Source organism: Aythya ferina (genome assembly GCF_964211825.1).
Source record: "Aythya ferina genome assembly, contig: HAP1_SCAFFOLD_103, whole genome shotgun sequence".
NCBI lineage: Eukaryota > Metazoa > Chordata > Aves > Anseriformes > Anatidae > Aythya > Aythya ferina.
In genome coordinates this window covers 37,951-65,231 of record NW_028181416.1, presented here as the reverse complement: position 1 = coordinate 65,231, position 27,281 = coordinate 37,951, and the positions used below count along the sequence as shown (strand labels likewise).

The 27,281-nt window shown below is 41.2% G+C and overlaps 1 protein-coding gene across 1 annotated transcript; it reads right to left on the bottom strand.

The window, feature by feature from the left end:
• LOC311428607 (ubiquitin carboxyl-terminal hydrolase 17-like protein 6) lies at positions 1 to 22,506 on the bottom strand (the record flags this gene model as incomplete). The annotated part of the gene is made up of 22 exons (XM_084539972.1): positions 22,447 to 22,506; positions 21,141 to 21,300; positions 20,693 to 20,806; positions 20,448 to 20,596; positions 19,364 to 19,506; positions 18,258 to 18,304; positions 17,106 to 17,259; positions 11,484 to 11,575; positions 9,655 to 9,892; positions 8,716 to 8,916; positions 8,021 to 8,119; positions 7,759 to 7,861; positions 7,487 to 7,554; positions 7,260 to 7,330; positions 6,646 to 6,728; positions 5,616 to 5,727; positions 5,098 to 5,238; positions 4,803 to 4,903; positions 4,198 to 4,339; positions 3,236 to 3,517; positions 2,349 to 2,437; positions 1 to 214 (listed from the first exon to the last, which is right to left on the bottom strand). Coding segments are annotated over exons 9-22 (1,935 nt in total), but the record flags the coding sequence as incomplete, so codon positions are not given.
• Between the last annotated feature and the right edge of the window lie 4,775 nt (positions 22,507 to 27,281).

Sequence of the window (27,281 nt, the reverse complement as noted above, 5' to 3'; positions counted from 1 at the left end):
CTGCATTACTGACATGAAGAGCCATCTGGAGGATGGGATTCTTCCTTCTTCTCCCGCGTTATCTTCTGGAAACGAGGATCTAAGTGTTCCAAGGAGCCTTTCGCTTTCCTGGTGTTTCTCCTTTTTCTTCTTTTTCTTCTCCTTTTTCTTCTTTTTCTTACGCTTGCGATTGGCATTGTCAAAGTGAAGCGCACAGAAACACAGATCATGAAGTCTGAAAGAAACATGCAAGTTAAAAAGGGAAAAAAAGATGTGGCACTTGTTGCCTATATGAAACTTGATTTATTTTACCACAGGTGATGATTTGCAGCATGCCAGCTATTTTGTGGTGCTTTGTGCACACGCAACTTACTTTAGATGCAGCAAACTTAAGCCATCAGATTGAAGGACCATAGGTCCTGGTTTGTACACAGATCATTAACAATGGCTAGCTCTGGAATACGTGCAAGCAGAAAAAATCTTTTAACCTAATCTGGAATGGTGTACGGATGTGATTCGAACTATGTGGTCCAAAGCTAGTGCTCTGACACAATTCAGCAAGAGCTTTCCTATCTTCACTGATCAACCTAACAACATGATCCCCAGCCAGCTGATGCTATCTAAATAACTTAGAAACTACCAGGAAAAAAAAAAAAAAAAAAAGGAAGACATGAGAAGCACCCAGAAAAGAATTAGGATAAAAAATGTGGAGTATGCTGGAATCCTTGCTTACTTGGAATCCTTCTCTCCATCTTTATCCTTAGACTTCTTTTTCTTCCAGAACTTGTGATATTTTTGCATTTTTTTCACCACCTAAAAGCTCCTTTTCTATCTTTCTGTCTTTCCTTTCTATTTCACTTTCACTACCTTCTGCACGGGTATATTTTCTTTTTCTGTTTCCTTCTGTTTCATTTTTCTGGCGACAGTTCTCCAAATGAGCTGACACAGGTGGAAGCGCATGTCTTTCACGAGAATGTCTTCCGGAATGTTGCTGAGGTACCGAGCAACGATGCAAGTCTGCTCGGGGTGTGCTAAAGCGACGTACATCTTCCTCTCTCAAGAGGGAACCGTGAGGCCATCCGCTTTTGTAACGATAATGCTTATGTGACCTGCTGTAGTAAGTTGCAGTCGATCTGTCAAAGGCTGCATCGCCGTGAGAGAACTTTCTCTCTCTACTGTCTCCTGTCGCATGAGGTGAATAGTAATCATTGTAATAGCTACATCTTTCCCATCTCCGTGCTTCGTCTCGATAGTATCTTTCTCTGCTCCAACTTCTTTCCCCTTTGGATCGGTAGTATCTATTGCTACCTTGTTCTGATCTTCCTCCACTGCCAGATCTGTACTTTGAATATTTGACTGCTCTTCTGCCATTCTCAGGGCTGTTTCTTTCACGAGGGAAAGATCTGTACCTGCTTCCCTCCCAGTACTCCTGCTTGTGACTCTTTTGCTCAACAAATTCCACGCTCTGAGAACACCTCCTCTTGCTGGAAGGACCTGCTTTTTGACTCTCCTTCTCTTCACTAGGAGCATGTTCCCTCTTGCTTCGGTAATGCTCTTTCTCAGTGGTTTTAGTCTTGTCCTTTGTATCTTGGCGTCTATCTGCAATAGCTAAGGAGGAAAGGTTTTTAGAGCTACATTCAGTGTCACACTTGAGAGAGGAAGTTTGCCGCAATTTCTCACCAGGCTCACAAGACTCTTTGCCGTACAAAACGGTTTCTTTTGAAATGAGGTCACGTTCTTTTGATCTTCTTGGTTTCTCCTTGTCTCCACGGTCATCACATTGGTACTGGGCGAGGTATTCATCATTCCCAGGAGATTTCAGAGGTTCCGCAACACTGCATAAAATAAAAACCCATTTCTCACTTCTGCTGAAGGACGTGAATATTAAGAGTAAAACCTTCCAAAGGCAAACAAACAAACAAAAACCTCCGGACTACAGGAACGCTCGCAAAGATATGCCATTTAGAAACCTCTCCTGTGATTAGGACACCTTCTTCAGCTCCCAGAGAAAGTGTTTTTTCCCCTCTTGCTTCTAAAGCCATTGCACTAAAAAAGCAAACGCATCTGTCTCCTTCCACCTGCTGCTCTGAGAAAAAAGGCATAGGGGCGAGCGGGGAACAGCCAATGTTTCTCCAGACAGTGGAGAAAAACGGAAAAACATTCTATAAAGGAACACAAGTTCTCCTTGAGGCACCAACCTGCATCAGAGTGATATGCTCAGTGCTGATCATTAGTTCTGTTCGTGACACTGGACACACAGTATGGAATTGTACTAATTTAAATCCTTCCATTAAGTACTATTAGTAGACAGATAAAACTGTAACGAACTTCCATAAAGTCTTTTCTTAATAAGACTGTGCTCATTTTACCTCATTTCCTCTGACAAGCTGTTCAGCTGGCTGGCTGTGAGGGACTCCGTGATGACTTCTCGATTGACTGAAGGCATAGCTCCAGGCATCTGCAATTAAAACGCACAAGTCAGCAGACAAAAAAATACTATTTGTAGTAGTACTGAGGACTAGTCTTGTCAGAATGTCTCCATTAAATGGTAAGCAAGACCGCTGTGAGTTGTATGCGTTATCTACACTTCAAAGATAACCCCAACTCACCCCCCAAAATCTACTTTATGAAATTAGGAATTTTTATCTCAGCTGAGCTTAAGTTGACAAGTTCTAATGTAAGCTCAGGTCTGCAAATTCTAATGGGATAATACGACAAAGTCTTACGATCACATTTGTGCTGTGTTTTCTCAGTATTTCACCTGAATTAGGAACACAATAAACACTTCCGGATACATCGTAGGTGAGAAATTCTCGATGGAGCAAATCTATGTTTCAAGCAATCCATTTGTTTTAGAAAAGAACATCTCAGAAGGTTTAACATGTTCAACTCGGCAAGTGGAATCATCAAGTTTCAGTCCGTTTTCTTTAGATTCATTAACTAACCTAATAGCACCATTTAGTGAATCTGTTTTTGGCAGCTCATGCTGGGATCTTCCTTTGTCAGCATTCTGACAGGAAGAGTTGGAATGCTGCAATGTACGGACTACCTTTCCAACCAAAATTCCATTAGAGGACATTGCATTGCAATTCCTTTGAAATAAGCCCTTTGACTCCTCCTCAGATTTTCCTGAAGATTCTGCACCATAAGGGACTGTGTTATCAGAGCTGAGTTTAGGATTTTCATTCACTGTTGGCTCCACAAAAATTTCATCAGAAACTTTTTTGTTTGTTTGCATTTGCTTCATTTGCATTACCGAATTTGTAATTGTGGATGAAGGAACAGCCTGGTAGAGATCTTCATCCTCCACAGCACTGCTAAGACAGTCAGGCTGTGACACAGTCTGACGAGCAGGCAATTTATTGTGAATACTGATGGTGATCTTCTGTTTTCTTGACGTATCAGTCATTGAAGGCCTGGTAATTGCCTGGTTTTGAACACAGGCCATTGGTGGTGCTGAAGATGGCCTTTTTAGGGTGACACCAGTGGTCTTTGCGTCCTCTTTTATGGATCCATTTCCATTTAAACGGCTTGAATTCTGTATTTAAAAAGAAGAAATTGCAAGATGGATTAACGCAAACACTGCATGTAACATTTTGAAACACAAAACTCTCCTACTGAGTGTTTCTACAAATGGTCTTAACACCTAAAAAGAAAAACACACTGCCCTTTAAGGATAAATGCAAGTCCAATAAGCGTATTCAATTCCTGCTTTTGGTTTACTGCAGATTGGTATCAAATTAACATCATCTTTGAAAACCAGCCAAGCAACTTAACATTACCTGCTGCTATTCCCAAATATATTTATTTTCCCCTTTAAACATACCCTGAAAAGCCTGAAATAATTGTTCTGGTGCTCAGGAATAAGACAATTAGTTTTCCCTGTCTTAGCTAAAGTGACGAGGATAGGAAAAACAAGTCCTCTTTTAAATGATTTGAGGATTAGTACACTCTGCTTAAATTGTCAAAGAGCGTAGCTCTCTGTGCTTTAGAAAGCTGTCTTGGAGCTATAAAGTAATGGAGTCGCATGGCTGCACAATTTAGCAGTAAACACTGTTTGAGTGACTCTGGCTGTAGCATGAGGGCTGTGAAGAAAGCTGCAGCGTGGGAAGGAAAACAAAACTAAGATGCCGAAAACCAAACCAAAAACCCCACACCAAACCCCAAACCCACTAGCAGTTTGGTGCCGTTATCTGCCCTCCCACTTCCCTGAATTACCTTAATCATATGAGGAAGAAGTCGTGGTCCCATAAATCCAGCCTGCTTACTATTAGTCCCCTGCTGACCAGGAGGGAATGAACAGGGATAAGATGGAGCTGGCAAGTAAAACGCACGTTCTCCAAGTGTCAAATCATAGCGCCTTCAGAAAAGAGCAGTGATCGTAGTTTAGTTTTTCTTTCAGCCTACTCTTGGATTAAATCCCATCCTATCATTTTAGAGGAACAGCTCATACGATATGGAAGCCTTCTCTACAGAAGGCTTCGCCAAGACTACAAACTGAAAAGTAGAGAACAGTCTTCCTACTAAGACTATCACTTGCACAGCAATAATTCATTCTTACACCACAGATGACCTTCATTTCTCTCCTTCTCTAAATTAGCCAGCTACAGATAACACATAGATAGCAATTTACACAAGTGCTGCAGTTTAAGGCCAAGCAACAAAAGATAATAAACGACACAGAGAATTTCAGGTTAGACAGAACTGAATTAGACAAATAATAATCTTCTCCCCGGATAGCAAGAAAAACACTTGCAAAACATAAAAATATCAATAACGGGAAAGTAAATCTCTTCTGAACACATTTTAAGATTTGTTATTACCTGATATAAAAAAGTATGTAAGCTTGCTGACCAAGAACTCTTTTAATGTCAGTACGCACTACTTTAGCATCATTCATCTGATACCAAAGTCCATTACCAGCCTGCAAATAAAGACAACGATTTCTTTAGGTGAATTGCACGTTTTCCAATTGAAATCACGGATAGGAACAAAATACACACATGTCCAATAAAAATATAATGAAATCTTTTTCCCTAGAAACAGTAGCTGCTAGTCATGCTTTAATTGGTTTGCCAGCACAACCTTTACCCTGTTAGAAATGCTGTTGACTTCTACCTTTACATAGCATATATAGTGTCCTGAGTGACAGTTGACACCGTGATGTACCAGCACCGCATATAAGGCATAGAGCAGTGGTTCTCCCATTGACTGCGACATGTAGGCTCTCAGGTCCAAATACTCCGGATATTTCACCTCCTAAAGAGACACCAAGAAGATAGAAAAATTATCCCAGAGTACTTCGTGGACTAGCCAGAGAAAAACACTTCCAAAAAACACAGACTAGAATTGATTTCTAGAATATATTTCTAGAATATATTTCTTGATTCACTACAAATAAGTCTTCCCATAAACAATGGTTAAGACTAGAAGTTGCAGAGAACTGTTTCCTGATGAATCAGCCTTCTCAGAGGAAAGCATATGCTTCTTGTCAAGCGGGAACTTTATTGATATTAAGAGAAAGAATAAGCCATAGTCGTTAGTCTACAATTATTGTCTGAAAATATTAACAACTTTCAGCTTTGGGGGATGTCCCATTACACAATGATATAGTTGCATTACAGTGGTAAATATACCTTGTTGATCTTTCCACCTGTGAAATCTGCAAATCTTTTCAGTGATATTGTGAGAACCTGGGAAGAACGGTGTATGGTAAATCTCTTGGACGCAGGAACCATCTTTTTACACCTTAAAAACAAGCAGAGATAAGTGTTTGAAGGCATCTTCTTTTTTCGCCCCCAAAACAAACTCCTTTTAATGTCTCACGCATGCCTATGCTATTTGAATAATATTTACTTGCATAATAGGTTGGTCTTTTTTCTTTTCATAAACCCATGCACTGCGTGTCAGGTTTGTTAATACAGAGAAGAAGGTCAATTTTCCCAACAACTCAGAGCATAGCGGGAACAGGAATCTCTCACAAAAGGGTATTACCAGGTTGGATGGCAAGGTACCATTTCTTGGTCTACAAAAGTGGCTATTTGAACTCCAATCCTGGATACATTCTTTCAGCTTTCAAGGGAAATACAAATACTGAAAGCGGAACGAGAGAGCCTTGGTCCCCAGGACTAGAAATTGCAAATAATCTCCAACATAGGTCGACTATCAACATCAAAAATACAACAGAAGCACATGGTCATTCTACAGGAGGGAGACATTTAACAGTAGGAAGTCTTCATGTACTGAGCTTGTCTGGAAAGACACTGAAACCATCTGCCATCCTTTGAAACAAAATAGTTCAGTTTGACACATTGCCCGCTCCAAGGTAGGACCTACGGCGTAAGCAGTGAAAATTAGCCACTAGCCCAGAGAACAACGGAAACTGGGCAGTTTACATCAAGAAAAGTACTGTCGAGAGCTAATAAATAGAAAGAACAAAAGCACCTCTTTTTGAATTCTGATGGCAAAATACAAGCCAGAGAATTGCAAACCCATAGGGAATGCCTATGAACAAGACTTCCCCCCTCCAAAGAAACAAAAATCCAAGTCTTTTATAAACTTCCACAAAACTTGTAAGTAGATCCAAAGTTTAGAGGTAGTCCAACAGAGTCATGCAACATAGAAAACTGACATCTAGGATTAAGACCTAATCCGTCAAAATCTTACTCGCTACATTTATAGCAATTCTCTCCATCCAGCTCTTCAGGTTTCACAAAGAGTTCCAGAGCTCTGCTAACAGACGAAACCGCCTAGAGCAGCGAGAAAGAAGAGCGTAAAGTCACCGTAATTCAAAATTCCAGAGACACACTAGTAGTTTATAAGAGAATCTTACTAACATACTCAAGCGATCTACTAGGAGCACTGTGAAGAAGGAGGCAGAAAGAGCATGCTCAGCATTAACCTCACCTGGAAGGCATTTGACTTTGGAACAAATACTTTTCCAGTAGCCTAGACAGCATCTATAGTGTGCTTTGTCATCAATACTGGGGACAAATTCATCAGTCTAACAATTAGATGTATATTGAGGTAGAACAACAAAGAAGTATGACAGCATTATCATTTTTGCAGAAAGAGAATTCCTTCCCCTTAAACCCAATGCAAATGTGGAGACTATTTACATGGGTTCCACAGAAGGACAAAGTCCAATCCACTTCCTTAGCACCACCAAGCTCTTACGTTTTAACATTATATGTGGTTTGGTTTTTTAAGTTAAACAAGTTTAATTTAGAAAGTTATGCATGTACTTAAACATCATGAATTATATTTAGAAAACATCTTACCTTTATATCCAAAGTGATATCAAGAAATGCCTCATACGTATCCGAAACTGCTTTGCAATTCAAGCACTTCACTGGAAGCAAAATATAAATGCTTAACATTATGTGAAGGAGACTAACTGTCCAAATTCAAGTTGTTGACAGATACTACTTTAGACAAACTACAGACTGCTTTACTACCGACAAAAGACACAGATCAGTTCTAAGGACAGGAATATTTTTTCAAGTACCTCTCGATCTTAGAAATCCTCCAAATATTTGATGAATGATGGTGGTAGCTTGAGAAGATCTGTCCAATCTGGAAATAAATTATAATCAGACCTCAGAAGATTTAAGGCACAGAGTTAACTCTTCAAAGAGTTTGATGAAAACCAAGGATGATGTAGACTTTCGTTGCTGATAGTAAATAAGGCACTAAAAAGTGCTAGAGATCATTTTTGAGAGTAAATAAAGGACTAGAAGGTGCTAGAGAATGTATGAAAGTGAACTTGTTTATGCTTACTCGGTGCTTCCGTTCAAGCACGCTTCCTGCATAGCATCAACAGTATAGCGCAAGAACTCGTGTGCGTCTTCTTGACTGCCAAAACGGAAATGTTGTCCTATTCCTAAATAAGAAGATGATAGTATTGACCCCATTTAAAAATGAAATCATTCTTGTATTTCTAGAATCTCTCTTCATTTGAGTGTTAAAACCACTTAGACACATCAAATAATTATTTGAAGATTACAAGCTATCGAAAAGAAACACATCTGAAGCCACTTACGACTGAGATTACTGATAACATGCGTAGGCTCGATGGCATCAACAGTGCAATGCAGGGCCTGGTTAATGTGAGTCTCCATCGTGCACATCATGCAAAAATCTTATTCACGACCTGAAGAGTGAAAGAACAAAGCATCCCAGTCCAGCGAAATATCCAGAACTACAAACATCTAAGTACAATTTAAACTATAGATACAATATCCACTCTCCTTGCTACATTCTATTCTCCCAAGATGCCAATGTCCCAACAGTCTTGTAACATTTCATTTCACACAACTTTACAGAAGAAAAATATCCACTAAGCCTGTATTCAAATGCATTTTGTGATGAGAAATCTAAAAGACTACTGCAAAGTCGCAGTTGTAAAGGCTGACAGGAATGTGAACTCCACAGGCTGCAAAATGTATTACTCTCCAAAATTACTACTAAATGCATTACTGTCCAATGCACTTCATTATTCCCATGAAGCAATAAATGATCCTTTAATAAACAAACAAACAAATAACTAACTAACTAAATAAAACATGGTGCATTAATTGCACTCCATATGCTATTCGGAGCCCACTGCTAATACGGTGCTCAAAGCCAGCTTCTACAGGTAAAATCAGGCAAATAAGCTTATCTCACAGAATCACTGCTGTTCTTTCACCTTCAGAGCTATCCAACAGATTCAAAATACTGTTAGAAAGTACTCACATGACTGGCTGTGCTCAAGAGAAAGCATGTAATTGGCAAGTGGGGGTGTGTAGGTCAAACACTGTAGGGTAGCATTAAGAAAACATGTGTTGCCAAGATTGTATAGGCCAACTCCAACACTTTGTGTTTCTCGCCAATCCATACAAATCTTCTCAGGTGGAAAAAGAATGCTCTGTGGCGGAGCAATTCCATCATTAACGACTGCAAGAAAGTTAAATTTAAAAAGAGATTTTGTTTGTTTGTTTCTAAGAAAGGTATTTAAAAAAATACTATTCTGCAGGAGCACCTAGAGGAGCTAGCTACAATCCAAACCAGAAAAACTTATTGCAGACAGCTTTAATACCACCAAATTCAAATTGGCTGGTCAACACAATGTTTTGGGGAAAAAAAAACAAACAACTTTAGTCAACCATTTTAATTTTTCTAAGGCAAGGCTAACTGCCATTCTGTTTGTAGCACCTAATGCCAAGTTCCTCTCCATCTATAATCTTTAACCTGATTAACTCAACTACTGTTTTTTTCCTTATTATAACTTAAACCACAAACTTAGACTTGAAATTATACGGTAAAAACGTAAAAACTAGGAACTAGGAATGACGGTACCCCTACAGATACCAGGTTTTTTCCTGAGCAATGTTATCATTCAAAAAACCTGTGAAGAATGGAAGCTGTGAATAGCAACCATCAAACACTTTTCTTTGCAAAACAGAAAAGACATGGAGGAATCTGTGCATTACAAAAAGCTCCCCACATTTCTCTGTTGACTGTAAATATATCAAAATTAATTTCTGTAACATCAGTCACTTCAGTTGCCTTAGGGGATTCGCTTTTGAAGTCTTTGTTCACAGTAGTCCCCTTCTCTATCAGTGCAACAAGTAAGAACTGCATTTTCTACTTTTGCTTTGAAGAAAATGGAGGCAGGATAAAACGCACACTTACTTAGATCTCTTGGGGCAAAAGCCTTAGATTTTTCAGATGATCTACAGTAAATAGCACCTCCACGTCCTTGGGCCACAGAGACTTGGCTTGAATCTTCTGCAGGCACTATCCGGCCCCAGTTGGTGGTGCGTGACATCAGTATTTTAGGACTTGGTTTCTTGGATTTGCCAGACCGCCTTGAAGAGGGCTTTTTAGGCTTTGAAGATTTGGGCTTCTTAGCTACGGTCATTGTTCACATCTGCGACAGAGACAGAAGTTCTGGTTGACGTAAGAATATCAAGAAGCATTCCAAGAAGAAAAGAGTAGCAGAAGTCCTGTCACTTAATCTCAAAGAAACAGCCTTAAGAACTAAATCGCTGGTATGAATGATTTAAAAAGAATCCCCAAACTAAACACACAAAGTGAAAATTTCCATCTAAACTCTATCAGTATTACTTCTAGCTTCTGCAGAACTAGTGGCTGATGCCATTTCTTTCCCTTCCGTAGGATTTTAATCCATTACAACTCTGGAGTCTTTTTAATATAAAAATGTAGAAGACATTCTCTGAGGGGAATCAGTTATTTATTGATTTCCGGAGTTGCGCAATTATCTGTTAATTAGTACCTATGATCTAATAGATAATTGTTGCAATTATCTATTGCTGGCATGAGTAACGGAACACTATTACTTCACTGCCTGCGTTTTTCTGTTTCGTCTGCACAAAGGTACCCAGAACTCACTGCTACTTTTCTTCTGTCTTTCCAGGGCTCGCCCTCTACCTCACTGTCTACTGCACCAGTCATGAGGGGTTCGTTGTGATTCTATAATGAGCCTAGCTTTTAAATACACCTTTCATGGGCGTCACTTGGTGATAGCAAGTTAATTTGTGAGGGCTCCTCAGTCTACATCATGTGGTCGCTTTTTCCAGGTGAAAAAGCGGAGCCGTAAGTGGCAGTACACTAAAGCCCTGGCATGTTGAGATCCAAGAGGAGAGATGTTTGGCCCTCCTTTTCACTCCTGGGAACCATATACCTCAAAACCCACAGAGGATGGGCTATATCTCAGAGAAACCTTGGGAAAGGAGAGCATGAAGAGCATGTTTGCAAATTTATTTCTCCCTGGGCTTCTTCTGCTTCTCCAAGAAAGACGAGTTTGAATATAACTTTGGCAGCAGTACTTCTGGTGTTTTACTCCTACCACATTTAAAACTCCTACGACAAACTGAAAAAAGCAGCTCTTTCCGTTCTACTTTGTAAAGTTGCACGTTTTCCTCATGCAAAACAACAGGGGAATGTAAGCTAGAAACGGAAATGCTGAATGTAAAACAAAACAAAACAAACCTCAGCCCTCCAGGACAAAAGCCAATAACTGCTACAAAGTCCTTTTTAAAATGCTGATTAGGTTTCAAGGTGATACCGCTTTAAATAAGCATAGCTGTGTGTCCATAGGCAGAAGCTGAATAATGACAGGATGAACTTCTGTACTTCATGTTTTGTTACTGTTTTACTGTAGCACACAGGGACTTGTTACCTTTAGGGAAACCACTAACCTCATGGAGGGTTTAAAACATAAGCTAGTTTGTTATACCAAAATGACGGAGAGAACAAAGCATAAAGTGCTTTCAGATTTCTAGCACGCCTTGATTGCTATCCATTAAACTTCAGACACGTTAAACAAAACACAGTAAATAAGAAAACTCCTAGTCCCACAGCTGGCAAATTGTGTGCAGAGGTTGTAATTAGAACTTTTTTTGCCTTGACGTTTTACATTTAAAATTGATTTTAAATCCATTCTATACACACTTTCCATTCCTGAAAAAACAATACGCAAACCTGAAAAATGCATTTACATGAGAAATGAAGTCGTCCTTGTCCGATTGGAAGACTAAGGTGACAGCTCCTGGGCTCAGGGATAAGCTCTGATCTTCACCAGTGACAGCTCCTTTTTTAGGATTGAAAGGGAAAATGTTTCAGCAACACATTGAAAACATACTTAAGGGACAAGAAACAAAATCAAGACTGCAGTGAGAAGGAGAACAGAAAAACAATACTGGGGAGGAAGGGAAGGGAAGGGAAGGGAAGGGAAGGGAAGGGAAGGGAAGGGAAGGGAAGGGAAGGGAAGGGAAGGGAAGGGAAGGGAAGGGAAGGGAAGGGAAGGGAAGGGAAGGGAAGGGAAGGGAAGGGAAGGGAAGGGAAGGGAAGGGAAGGGAAGGGAAGGGAAGGGAAGGGAAGGGAAGGGAAGGGAAGGGAAGGGAAGGGAAGACCTTGATCTTTATACTGACCAATGAGATAAGCCTTACACATTTTTAAGTTTATTTTTGACAACTGATTGAGGTGTTACCAGGTATTAAGTACGATTCAAGAGCAAATATTAACACTAGAAAGAAGAAATCCAATCCACCACCACTTTTTCAAAATACATCCATTTCTCATTTGGAGATGACGTCTCTCTGACAAGGTAGTAGAAAAACTGTAAATACCGATAGAGCTTCCTCTCCCGATGTTCCATATACATACCGATGCTGTTCCTACACCTACGCTCTGAGCATAAATTTATGTTGACATGAGTATCGGGTGTTACTCCTCTCTTTGTTTGCCTTGAGAGACACACCTCTTGTCCATTGAAAAGTAAATTCAAGATTCCAGATCACTTAAGACAGTTGCTATCCCCCCATTCAGAGTTCTGCAGCAGCACTCTTCAGATGTGTTTAGCAGTCTCTTTAGAAAATGTTATCACTTAGGACCTGCTTCTCAGTAGGTCCATGTTTGGCCTCCGCTTAGCAGAGAGTCAATCCCAGCTTAAGCTTTCGTACAAGAGCCCCTTCACGAAACGGAGTTGAACCCTGACATAACTGAGTTGAACCTTTAACCTTGAAGCTTCCTTAAAGAAGAAAGCAGCACCCAGGCCAGGAAATAGAAATTAATCGTCACTTTACCCTGAAACACAGTGGGCTATTCTGTGCTGGCAGGATTGCTGCCGGGCTGGCCGACGAGGCGGCGGGCAGCTCCCCGGGGCCACAGGGCCTGGCACAGGGAGCCGCCGGGGGTCTCCAAGGTCCGGGAACAGAGGCAACAGCGGCAACAGCAGGGACAGAGGGGACAGCAGCGTCAGCAGCAGCCACCTCAGCCAGGGCCGTCTCCACAACCGCCACAACGGCCTCGGAACGCCGCCAAACTCCGAGCTCCAGCGTGATGCCTTTTGAACCTGGCCGCGCTGCTCACGGCTAAAACCAGAGCGTTTCCTCCGGCGTGTGTTTACTGTCGGTGCCGGATCGGCCCTCACCCCGAGCTCTCCCTGCCGGGAGGGCTTTGGGGTTGGGGTTTCCCTCCCACCGCCGCCGCGGGCAGGCCCCGCGTGCAAGGGGTCCGCGCTGGGGAGCAGCATCTCACCCACGGCGAGAGCCTGAGGGCGCGACACGAAAAAGCCCTGACACAAAAAAGCCCCGACATGCGGCCGAGGCGGCGGGGAGACGGCTCTGAGGGAGCTGCCACTTCGCCCCGCCGTCCTCCCCTCCCGGGCCGCCCCGCCGAGCCCCGTGCGCCTCAGGTGCTGCGCTGAGGGGGTGGCTGGCTACTGAGACAGCTGCCCAGGGCACTGCTCATGGCACCGAGCCTGACGGAGGTCAACAAGTGTTGAACAATGCTCTCAGACATTGGGTCTCACTTTGGGGTGGTCCTGTGTGGAGCCACGAGTTGGACTTGGTGATTATTGGGAGTCCTTTCCACCTTGGGATGTTCTCTGATTCTAGGTCAGCAATCCAGTAGCTGATGAGAAGTGTGGAGTCATTCAAAGGGAAGAGAGAACACAACACTTCTCATTTGCAGAAGCGGCTATTTGTTAACCAAAACGATGATTCTTTTGCTTCTAGAGCAACTAACAGCAGGGATCCGCTTTACAATAGAGGGAAAAGAGTCATTGGCGTGTCATGTGAAGTAAGCTTCAAATCCCAGAGGATGATTTTGTTGGAACTTTATTCAGCTGAAAACACGGAAGCCTTGCTTCTGCTTGTGTTAGTTACAGATCCAGTTTACTTTGGTTGGGAGGGAAGGCATTCCAGGCTAATGTGCTGTACCTGTTCCTTCAGCTCATTGTCCATAAACGGAGGAGCAAACGAAATCAGTTTAATCTCCATTAAATGCAGCAGACAAAGCGGAGTAGAGGGTGATCTAGCACTTAATTTTTCCTGTAAGCAGGAAACCCAGAACTCAACAACAGTTTTCAAATCTTGTCCTGCAGTAAATGACCAGCTGAGTGAAGCTTGCATTTAGAGGATGTGCTCCTACAGTAGATGGAAATAGCTTTTCCTCTTCACAAGTGCAACTGAGTGGTGGACTGGCAGCTATGTGGTTAACTAGTTGTGCCAAAGGGGTTGTGTTGAATGCACAGAAAAATATGCAGGTCCCAACAGTAAAGGGTTGTCTGTAGGCATGACATTGAGTACAGATGTTGTCCGCAGGTTCGTGCAGAGTGCACCACGCCAATAAGCACCCAGAGTCGGAATGCACACAAAGGTCTTTTAATTATATAATTACTTATAGAACTCTGCAGAGTCAGGTACTTGGCCATCTTTCGCAAAGCAAGCACACCTCTGACTGGAATCGTCATCATTTATACACAGGAAACTTGTGAAAACTCTCTCTTTGGCTCCTTTGGATTGGTTATTACAGCTCACCTAACTTATCTCCACTGAGCTTGTGCATTACAGAGGAATACCGGGGGGGAGGGGGAACAGGAGAGGGGACACACACACCGAATCCCACATTAGCATAGATTAGCATTTTGACAGGTGTGATTTTTAATGTGCTAATGACCCTTAATGAGAAAAAGGTTACTATAGGTCAGTCTGGAGCTCGTGTTCTCCTTCCTGTTTTTTCCCTTTTAGCCCTTCTCTTCCTTGCTTCTGCTAGCTCAAGGCTACCTGTCTCTCTCCTTCTTTATTTTCTCAGCTAGAAGACTGCACAAGCTACAGGCCTCCCTATTTGCTTCAACATTTCCTTGTTTTTTTTTTTTTTTTTTTTTTTTTTTTCCCAGCTCTGGGACGACACAGGTGTGGTTTGATATTTGCCAGTATAGCTAAAACTCACGCCAGTCTGCTCACGCACAATAAGTAGTAAGATTTAAGGACTGGTTTCATCAGCTTCTTCCTTACTAACATCCTTCTTATGTTTTAGATATGCTGTAGTTAAATCAACACTAAGTTACTACTTGTGGAGTAATTGCCTTAAGCGACTAGGCATCATAAGCACACCTCCATTCCAAAAGCACCCCGCCTCCAAGGTGCAACCACCCCTCACTGAGCACGCCCTCGGAATTTCTCACAGTCTGTACCTTTAAACGCAAGTGAGATCATTTCTACCAAGCACAACCAAGATATGCACGACTAGAGTCACTCAAGCTCCACCTTAAAGATAGAAAATAATACCAATTGGTTTAAGAGAAAGGGGATGTTAGGGAAGATACTATCAGGAAGGATTCCTTCTGACATCACTCGACAGGCTGAGCCTCTCACTCCCCCACCCCCACTCCATTGGGACGCCGTGGGGTAAGATCTGAACGCTTGCTTATACCAGGCGTCTCTGTGGAATCTTAGAAATCTCTAGAGTTTTGATGCTTTTTAATGTCTTAATACCTAGGCTGTGTGCCTGTGCATTTCATGCATGCTAGCTTGCTTTTGCAGACAGTGAATTTATCACTGACAATCCAAAGAACCTGTGTACCTGTCGCCGTAAGAAATTGCACTTAATTGCATTCTTCCTAGCTGTGAGAGTTCTCCTTGAACGCGACTAGAGCGAGGCCGTACTGCGTTGTTGGTGAATCCGTGACCGTGATAGTTCAGCACCCTGAATCCGACGGGACCCATGACGGTCAATTGGCTACACCCCTTAACGCGACACTACTAGAGGAAGAAGATGACAGGGCTTGCATGCACTGCATTAGGCTTTGCATGTGAAAACACCCCCAAATAATTTCACGTGCATTTAACGTTTTTAAAGGGAAAAAAACAGGAAGGTGTAGTCTCTCTGTAAGCTACAGCCCTACATAGTTAAGGCATCAGCATTCATTCCTTTGCTTGATAGCAAAGTATGAACATACAGAAGAGTTAAATATTTTCTTTGCATTCTTAAAGGCGATTTTTCAGACTTGGGCTTCAGTTGTTGGAGTTGAAGAGATCAGTAGACATCCTTACTTTTACGTTAAGACCAAAATCTTTATCTAAGATTGTGTTATCTAACGCAACTAAACTCCCACCCCCATGGTTTTTTTGTAACTTCGGAACGATCTTGCTGCAGTCCTACTCCGATGGTCTTTCAGTAACATGCAGACTGCCGTGGCAGATTCTGTTACAGTGCTTTTCTATTGACAGTGTGCATAACACTCAAGGTAAAGCCCCTCATTTCGCAGTGGGGACATAAAGTGTTTCTTTGGACCCTGCTGCTTCTGTTAGTACTCATTTTTTCACAAACTTCTTGAACCTGAGCCGTGCCTACTGAGCCAACGAATGCTTTGATGACACAGTATTTGTTCAAAGCAGTTTTGCTTCTTGGAGCTACAGAAGCAGCTCTGGCTACGTGATAGGGAATTGTGCTGCATTGGCAAAACCAGACTTAGCTACAGACTTACAACACTTGCTAACTTGATCTATTTCAAATCTCATTTTAACTTTAAAGGACAATCAGTTTTGTGGCTCCTGTCTTACTAATTTGCCTTGTTTTGCATGGAAGGGCAGCCTGTGAATGTTTTGCTTTATTGCATGCTTCAAAAAAAAAAGGCTGAGGAAGAGACTGGAGGAACCTTTTCTATTCTATGGACTTTCCACCGAGAGTGTGGAATTGCAGGCTACTTGGATGAATGTTCGAATATGAGTAAGGGAGCAGACCTCAGCCAAAGGAGGTGGAATCCTTGCTTAATAGTAAGTATCAGTGTGGGGACATCTTTGCTTAACGGGAGCCATTTAAACTCTTCATAGAAACAAAATAAGCTGGACATCTTATGCTTGGAAAGCAGTATGGTTACACAGCTGCTAACATAATGACTTGAGTCTTCTGCTCTGCAACTTCAGGTTTTGTTTTCAAGCAGTGCATACATCAGTTTAAGCTTTGGACAAGGATATTTGCAATGCAAATAGTGATAAACCAGAATCAGCGGTGCTGACGAGTGTAATGGTAAAATGCAGCAAATCAAGTATTCCTGGAGAAATGTGAGATTACAAAACTAGCAAGCCATGAAGCACTTTTGTTGTTGTTGTTGTTGTTTTTTAAATCAATTCTTATATGCTGAAATAGCACCTTCAAGAAAATCTGTTTATCTAGCCAGGTAACGGTGTCTCCCTGTAAACAGGAAGGAAATGCCAGGAGCAGCCATAACTCTTTGCTGTCAAAATAAAGAGCAAGTCGAGGCCAACATCATGCCATAGTGCAAAGGCTTGCTAAGAAAGATCATTCTAAGAGGTCTGCAAGAAAAGATGACTTACTTTGTCATAAGTTTGTCAAATAGAATGGATGAGTTAGTAGTCGAGTACTGACTGTGTCCGACTCTACAGCTGCGGCGCAGCTCCAAGTCCCTGTTTTCTCCGTGGACTCGTCTCACAGTTTTTGCACCAGCTCTGCTCCTCAATGTTCTGGTGACTGAAACGCAGAAACAAAGTATTTTGAAACAGTGAAGATGGGATTCTCCTTATTTCACCGTTGCTCTTGTAAAATGTAAACAGACAAACAAAAAAGGCACCCTGAAGTGGATTGATTTTTCTTTACATTTCAGATCAGAAGTTGTTGTCACAATCACTGCATTCCACTTCTTTATCGCTCTGCACGTTTAAACTGTCTACTTAAAACTGGGACCTGTGGGGAAATTTTTAAAGAGACTGAAAGCTAGCCAGACAAAAACAAACGTGCAACTTTTGTTCCATGCAGGAGGGAAATCTACTCCAGTTATTTCTGTCTTGGAAAAGTGAGAACAATCAACACCTTTCTCTAAGGTGTTTTCACTCCATTCATGTCAAACTGTATCTAACAGTGCTCAAAACAAACACTATGACATTGCAAGCCTCTTCCTAAGAGGTGTATGTTTGATTACTCTGTTTATGCATGCAGCACTTCCATTTCCTGCATTAGGATCTAACAGCTCAAGGAGGGAAGAATCGTTTCAAGAGAAACACCCAAACACCACATAACTCAAACTCGTGCTTTTTAGAAAAAAGCCTGCCCATTGTTTACCATACAGCACCCTTTGGCACAGGTTTGTTGCTTGCACTGTCATTAAAAGAGACAAGAGGACAAGGGGAAGGGAAGAGCTACACCACTGTGCTGCTAGGATCACAGCTAAGGTTTACTTTTGTGCTTGCCAGCTATAAAACTAAGTTTGAACTTATCAAGTATCGATTTACTTTGCACAATTAGAACAGTTTGCTTTGTGCCTACCAAGCTGCAATTCACACTGCTCCCTCCCCAAGGAATTCATAAAATCTCCTATTTGCACCTACCTCTCTTCACAGAAAAGTCACTGAGGAGTGAATTCAGCTGACTACAGAAGGCTTTGGGGCCAAATGAAAGCCATGGAGTGACCAAGTGCCATCCTCTTCAGTAACCAGCGTAAATAGGTATCCCGGGGACTTACAGCCACTTACCTGTGTTATATTCTTTTTTTCGTTCCAATTTTGGCTTTCTCAACTGCCTACATTAAGAAAGAGGACAGGGCAGAGAAGGGAGAAAAGACTTGTTGTATTAGACCCATCAAGGATGGGAAATTTCACCATGTTTACAAGCCAGTGCTCCATGGTATACAAAGAGAAGCCTGTAGGCCTCACGCAGGATCCACATCCCAAGTCTGTTGCGTGCCATATACACGCGGTTCTGTATGTACCCACATTTCCTAGCTTGCTCGCGTTGAATTCTCAAAATTATGAGCAATAGCACCCAAGTGGAAAAGATACATGTCCTGGTTTCAATTAGGACAGAGTTAGTTCTCCTCCTAGTAGCGGGTAGGTTGCTATGTTTTGGCTTAGAATGTGTGAAAGGATGTTTAGAAGAGTGCTGATACCACCCCGATGTTTCAATTGCTGCAGAGCAGTACTTACAACAAGCCAAGGACCTTTCGGTGTCTCACTGTCCTACTGGCGATCAGAATCGGCGCACAGCAACAGCTGCGAGGGGACAGACTCAGGATGGCCGACCCCAACTGGCCAAAGAATTCTATGCCTTATGGCAACACGCTGCACCATGGATAGGGCGGGGCAGCCGGGCTGCTAGGGGTTACGCTGGGCACTGGTCAGCGGGTAGTGAGCAACTGCATTGTACATCACTTGTTTTGTACACATTACTAGTAGCAGTACTATCATCATCATCATCATCATCATTATTATTTTCCTGTCTTAATAAACTGTCTTTATCTCAACTTGTGGGCTTCACTTTCCCATTTCTCTCCCCCGTTCCAGAGAGGGAGGTGGGAGGGTTGCAGAAGGGCTGTGTGGTGTTTAGCTGCCGGCCGGGCTAAACCACAAGAACACCTCAAAGGGGTTGGGAAAAAAAAAAAACAGGTTTTTTTAGAAAAGCGGGAGACTTTCACTGAGAAGAGGGACTCTAGTTTTAAGGTACTGGTACGCCATCAGCATGCTCACAGGCCTCTGCTGATTTTAGCCGGAGGTTTATCAGGCCACAACTCACTGCACATGCTTTCTCTCTTGCTTTTCAATCTACAAATCGAACAGAGATTGAACATATAGAAATACAGTACCTTGAAAAGCATCTTCTCTTGACATTTCCCCTCAGTATCGCCATACTTTCTTCAAAGCTGGAGACTGAACACCGCAGGATGCTTTTGCTCATTGATCTTAAACGGTGTCCGTTGAAACATTCAATACTGGGAGAAGAATAATCCTAGGGAAAGAAGGAAACAAGAATATATTTATGTGAACCACGTAGATTCAGATAAAGAAATTCTGCCTCACGCAAGTTTAATTGACCCTCCTGACTTGGTAGTGGGGCAACTAATGGCAGGCAGACACTGAAACGCTGCTGTGCTCAAGAAAAACCGGAGAGAAAAAAAAAAAAAAAAAAAAAAAAAAAGCTTTCAAAACTAAAGCTTCCCTCTCCCCACCATTTTCTTGTGGATAACTTAAGCTTAATATCCTTGGCAAAAAGATATTGCAGCAAAACCTTTCACATAAACTTAGTGTTTCGTGAAAAACAACAACAAAAACTTTAAATTCAATTGGAATTTTTTTCAATAAATTCAATTGGAATTTAAATTCAAAACTTTAAATTCAATTGAATTTAAATTAAAAAAACTAAACTAATTAATTTAAATTAAAAAAAATTAAATTCAATTGACTGTTCAGAGGAACAGTCAAGCTTGACATTATACATCCTAGAATTAAAATCTAGTTTGAGTTTTTCTCCCATCTCCAGACCTTGCTAAAGATGCTTATTAGGAGCTCTGTCAAAAAAAGTGTAAGGCTTGTTATATCAAAGCTTTGAACCCTTCTTACTGCCCTTGACCTTCTTCACATTGCTGCTCCTACAAGGGTGAGTACTATCATTTTTAGTACGGGAGGGAACCTGTGATATCCTTGAGTGGGGGGTCGTTCTGTTTACAAAATGAAGTTCCAGTAAGAGTACATCAAATGAACCAACTTTCTTTGAACTTTAATTCATCACTATATTGAATGAATGACCTCTGGATTTCTCTCTCCCATTTGGAAGTCAATTTGAAAACAAAATACCTCTGCCATAAAGAGCCAGGCATCAGAGACACCTGTTGTGCCTCAAGAACAGAGAAGGTATGAACGACAAGAGCAGCTGAATAAAATGCAACTTGCCATTAGAAATGGGTGTACTGGCATCTACAGGTGCCGCTGGCACCTCCTCATTTTCATTACTCTCTTCATCTGGTTTCTCGTCTTCAGTAGCAGGGTTCTGCTGTGGTGACTTGGAGCTGTCGCATGGAGCCACGCTGCAGAGGTGTGACCTTGCAAGAAAGAATAGATACCAAAGATCTTCGTCGTGCATTTTTAGTTACAAATGCAGAGACAAGTCTTCAAATCCTTAGCGTTAAAGCACGTACCTCTTTTCTCACGAGATTCTTTAATTTGTTCACAAAGTCGTCCAAACTCTGTATCCGTTTCGTTCCTCACCATTGAATATGCAGTGTCTTGCAAAACATAGGCGCTGTGACGATCTGAAATTTTACAGACTTTAACTGAATGTTGTCTACCAACCAATGAAACTGTTTTGATCACAGAAAAAAAATCGCTTTCTTCATAGGTTGGTTCCGAAAGGTTCTCTCAGTGAATATTTTCAGCATAACATCGAAGTTAATTAAAACAAAAGCACTAGTTCCTTGGGAACACTTATATCACAATTCCATGCCCAAGTAGCAAAATGATAAAATATTTACAGTCTGGACGTCCAAAATCATCTAATCCATCCGAAGTCTATTGTCCGCACACAGCATTTCTCCATCTATACGTTTGACAGATTTTTTAAACTAGGGCTAAAAAGCACATCCTCACCTGTAGATCTTTGATCCGGGTAGTACTCTAAGGCATTGTTACAGATTAGATTGATGTCCTTCAGCTAGTCTCCTGCAGCGAGGTACTGGCACGAGTCAATTTGAGTCAGAACTGTTGAAAGATCCATCGGCTCTTTAATCCTTGTGGCATAGTCAGGTACCTGCAGATCAAATACAAGCATTCAGAGGTTTTCATAACCTTGCACACTGTCTACTAAAATTATTCTGAAAACTTTAAATAAACGACTTCCTAAAAACCCTGAACATTTGCGATGCATCAGAAGACGCTGAAATTAACCAGTTTGCTTCTCAAAAATGGAAGGGCTCTTTCATTTTTCATTAGAGCGGCTAGGAGAGGACAACAAGAAGTAGGGAGGTCAGAAGCATGTGCATGGTAGAGAAGAAACACTGAGGGTGGGAGATTCATTTCACTTTGCTTCAGAAAATCACAACAGTGAAAGCTGAGCAAGCCATCCGGCATTCTCTTCGTTGTCGACATTGAGGAAAAGGTGCATGAATTGCACCTGTGAAGTACCTATTGCAGGCATCTACTTTAGAATGAGATAACTGGGCCCTGAGGTGCTCATTTCTTCCCTCAGACCAGAAGAGGAGACTAATGACCAGTTCAGATGAGGACATATGTATCTGTCTAGATTTTTCACAGCTCAAGAACCTAGGAGAAAAGGGGAAGAAAAGCCAGTGGATGCCCACAAGAAGAGGACTTTGCTGATCCGCAGGTATATTCAAGTTACATCTGTCTTTGAAATATACGCCCCTAGTTTAGGCTTATCTCATAAATTAAGGAGAAAAAGGCATCTAAGCAGCCAATTGGAGGAAAAAGAAAACACACTGCACTTATGGTTGATTCCTATTGAGGAGTTCCAGATGAAACAGAGAACAGGATCTCAAAACTTATTTTTACAAACTGCTGCTCTTATTCCTGTTCCCACAGGAACTGACAGTCCAATAAAGGGCTTCAGACTTCATTAAAGTAGTCCTGTAAATACTGTTTGTAATTATAAGGAAAGATCTCTGTGCTTTTCAGTGCTGTGACACGCCTACATATCAAAGCCTTTTCACGAGCAAACTGTGTTGGCATTTGGACTGGCTTTTTAGAATGAAACCAGGGCTTTCAGCGAATAATCCCATAAGAGACATTTGAGAGTCAGCAGAAGTAAAAGCACTGCCTCTGCTTCTTGCAAAATCCTTACAGTGCAGCCCTAAAAACAAAGTTGAACCTCACCCAAAACGCTGAGAAATACGAACACTGAGAAGTTACAGACACACACAGATCAGCACTACTTTACCTTCTGTGGGTCAACGGGCTTTGCAAATTCCCTGAAATGTCTGTCAGTGGCAAGTCTGTGAGTAACGTCCCTCAAGAAAATTCTAAGGTCATGCAAGGTATCCTCCTCTTCCTCCTCCAACATCCCTACTTTTGTGGGGATCACTCTTGTGGCTTCTGAGGCTCAGCTGGTGGTGCTATAGGCACGACTTCCAATGTCCAATCAACTTCAATTCATCAGGAAAAATTAGCCAATTTACAGTACTCAAATACAAGCATATGACAAATTACTGACAGAAAATGACCACCAAAGCAAAGCCCAAAGAGCTAGTAACTTCGATAGGAAAGTTTTAGATGTACTTCTCATATCCTCCTCACCTCTTTTCTTTACAGGAGGCTTAGCCACTTCATTTAGAATTAGGTCCTCAAAAAAAGATGCTCTCTCTGCCCTACCAGGCAACTCAATATTGCACACTTCTCCAAATTCCTTATTAAATAATTTTTGGATCTAAAGCAGAAGGACGAGAGACATTTCAGATTTAAGGCCACAAAAAACTCATCTTCTATTCCAAAAAGACGAGTACCTTTTCAAATTAATAATAACCTGAAGAACACAAACTGAAAAAAGTTATCTTCCTGGCCTTAAAAGGCTACATTTTCACAGGCTGGCACGGCAAATTCAAATATCACCTTTAAGAATCACCTATAGAATTAATGCTCGGTGAAGGGATTGTACGCTACACTGATAAAGTAATGGCTTTCACCACATCCAACAGCGCCTCCTTTGTATTTACTTGCCTTGCTGCAGCCTTTACTTAGAACCTTTATGGCTATAGAGGGAAGAGAAAGGCTTCAGCAGACAAGTGAGGGCTTTTTGCTGAGTTTTTATTTCTCTCCCAAAAGGTGTCTGAAGTAGCTAGTACCTCTACGTCTTCCTCCATTTTCAAGTTCTAGTATTAAAAGGTAGGTAAGGAATTTCACTACTTATTTTAGAAGGAATTTACAGCCTGTACAAAAACTTCTGTGGGAACTCAAGCACTTTCAAAGCAGTTGATAATAAACACGTCTAGGTAAGACCCGTTCTCTTCCCCCAATGACTGAGACCAAATCATCAGAATGACAACAGCGTGGTCCTGTTTTGGGCACCTTCCCTTAATGTAAACTCTCAGAAGTCAATGAAGTTCTGCACGTACTTTTACTACACTTTATTTAGGACTACAACTAGAATTCGATTCCAAAGTTACTTTAGCAGAAATTGGAACTCAGCTTTCCAGCTTGGAAAGCTTTGGCCTATATGAAGAAAGAAACTGATTTATTTATTTATTTTTTTAATCAAAGTGTTTCAATTCTCTACTAAATTGCATTATTAGCAGTTTACCCAACATAGCATGGAATGGCAGACTGTCAGAAGAAATCTCTTCAGTAAGAACATCCTCTTGTCATTTCAAGCACTTCATATTCTTGACTGAACCACTTTGTAGCCACCAGAATTATTGTATTAATTTATTATTTGCATGTGTGAGAAGGGGGTGAAAGTCACTTGCTTGATTCAGAAAAAACCTGAAGCAGATGCTTTCACAGTATTCTTTTTCTCTAAGCAAATTTTAAGTGATTTGTTAGGGTGCCTGAGTAATAACAGCATGCATTTAAGAAAGCACAGCATTTTGATGCTGAAAGCATATATAAATTACAAGACACTGAAGAAATAGTAAGAAAAGTATTGACAAATACCTCTTCTGGGAGATCTGAGTGACGTACATCAGACGTAGCAAGCAGCAAAACTGGCGAAAATGCTGGAATGTTACGTAGTAGAGTTAGAAAAGTAAGTTTCAAGGCAGGTCCAGCGTTGTCCCACCATAAATGGATATCTGGGACATAAATTGTGCTTGGTGCTGTCTTCTGAGCATTTCGGATCAGCTAGTGAAAAGGAAAGCTTGGGTAAGAAAACTAAAACACGTACAAGAACCTCTTAATACATAGCTACATAGCCATCTGACTGCCCCATGAAATGAAACTGCGTGAACAGAGTGGCAAGCATCCTTTCACATAAGGAATTTCTCTGTGCACCCTTTCAGATTATCAGTATTCGGAGAACTCTAGTCAGAAGATGGGAAGGATATATTCAGGCAGTGGCTAGACACCGTAACTATATGGCCACAGCCACAATCATCGCATAACAAAGAAAGGAAATGTCCCTCTTAAGGGACACATCAGTATTCAGTCATGTAACATGTCTGTCCTTACTTGTATGGCTCTCAAATGTTTCCACTAAAGGTAAAAATATTTTAAGGTAGTGATGCCAAACAAGAAAGTGGATTTCCTGCCTAAAAGTAAAAAAACCAAATCTGTTCATTTTTTCTAGTTAAAACCACATCACCGTGCAAATGAAGTGTTTTCTGAATGTTAATGCTTTTATTGCACATACTGCAACAGCACAAGTTGTGTATGTCCGTGCGAAAACAAAATAAACAGAAGCCCCAAACCTTGGTTGCCTTACTAATATAATTTAGAAGAAGGCTACAAAAAGTAGCCGACATGCAGTCTGATACAGAGCCATCTACTGGGAGCACACAGTCTTAGGAGGCAATGAGAACTACTTTCTGGATCCCAGTGACATGAGCAGCATTTCTTTCCACAAAGAGATGTTTATTAGCAACACCGCCCAGCTTCCTGAGCTGCTAGCAACAGCCTCACTGTAAAACTGGGTATGGAAAATGTCGACATGTACAACATCCAGATTGTTTGTGGTGCTGTCTAAAAGAAAAGGGGATTTTCAGACAGAAGCAAACATCCCAGCACATTAAAACAAGGCCACCTCCATTACCAATGAATTTTGCTCACCTTACTTGCAATTCCATTGATCCTTTACATACAGTCAGTGAATCCGATGAGAAGAAAAAGAAAAAAGGTACCTGTCCACAGATTTCTTCTGGCGATGCAACGTTTGTAAGCAGAACAGAAAGGTCCAGGGTGTGAACGGGAAATTTCTCCAAAGCGTGCAACACCGCGGGTGCCACGTAAGAAACCTGGCCGTACCCTTCTTTTTTACTATTAGCAGACGGGGCTGGCATGATGTTGGTTCACAGAAAGCACTCCTAGAACAGGAGTTAAGAAAACAAGTTTATAAATGAGGTGCTGAATAGACACACAGATGTTCCAAGTAATTTTCCTATAGACTTTCTTTTCCCTCCCCAAATAATCCAAATGGCAGCGGTACATTAAATACATGTAAGATTTCCAGTTAAGTTATTCAGTCATTCCAATTGTTTCACCTTCTTCCCTTGTGTTTCCTATTCTTTACTAAACCAAGACTGCAAATTAATATCCCTGCAATCTTGCTTTACTTTATTATAAATTTATTATTTATTATATATTTATAATTTACTTTATTATAAATTTATTTTTATTTAAAAATAAATTGGTGAGGACCATTTGTTTCCCCACTACAATCAGGCTGTACCTCTGCTGGCTTAAATCAAAGATGCTAGAGACTTAGCCTTGCTCTAAAGCACAGAAAATCTTCTGGACAGCACAGCAATAGAAACTGAGAAAAATAACTGATCCAGCTGTGACAACATGATCTAACTTTCCAACTGTGGGCTTGCATGACTTCCATACTAAAATATCACAAGATTAACACAACTCGGTGGCTTAACAAATAAAGACACCATTCAATTTTCTCTCAAGGTGTTTTAACAAGCCCTTTCTCAGTTTTCTTTCTGCTACATAATTCACTACTGGTTTAACAATCCTGGAAAACAGAAGGGCAAAAGGTGGCAACACAAACCCATAAAGCTGGGGTATTTTTAGCTAAAAGGACAGACTGCACATTTATGTGGTCTTGAGTCTTTCAAAGAATGCCATGGATTAAGTCAACGTGTTCTGGTAGTCTACGGATCACTTTGGCTTATGAAGAGAAGCCTGGGCTTTTCAATTTGGTCATTCAGAGCAACTTCATTACAACTTTAGTCCCTCCACCCTTTCTTCTTGTGAATACCAAGCACCCCTTCAACACACAAACTTGATGTTGCCCCTTCGTCTACCACCCCTCGCACTTTTAACAGCTGGAACTGTTTACAAAGACTCAGCAGACCTGAGAATTTAAACGTAACAGGGATCTATCTTTCTTTACCTGCTGAAACAGAGGCAATTTTTCTCTGGTCCGTCAGGCATTCCATCTTTTAATTCATCTCCAGAAACCAAGCATGCATCGTCATCACTGTCAAACATATCATCTTGTAAAATAGGATTGAAATGGTCTGAAAGGCAAAAGAGGTTTGTTAACTTTCCTGAATAGCCTTTGTCTCTTTCTCTTCCATTAATACAGCTTCTAAATCAGTGCCAAAACCCTTTCTTCATTTGAGAGCACACACTGAAAGCTATTTCCTAGAGTTCAGCCCACCACAGATCTAAGGAGATGGAACAAGGCCCTACAAAGCTGTACTAAGTCCCACTGATGTGTACGTATAAGGTACGCTACTCTTGGTGATTTTTTTCTCCCCCTTAGAATAAAGGAGATTACGAACAATTTCTGCAGTTGCTAAATAGCTAAAATAAAACAAAAACAAACAAGACCATTTCTTTCTGGAGGAGGTTCCCACAATGAAAGCATGGGGATAAAGGATGTGATGGCCACAGAATTCCATTCATCTAGTAAATATCAATGCTAATTGATCTCACGTGTATAGTACGATCCACAAACATTTAAATTAGGAGACTGGTTAAAAATGATGATAGCTAAAACAATATTTAGCTTAGACCAGTTATACTTGTATCCTGGTCCTGACATTCTTCAGAAAGGAATTAGAAACATTGACCTAGAAATGCTTCCCCTCCAAAGATCTGAGTTTTGATTTT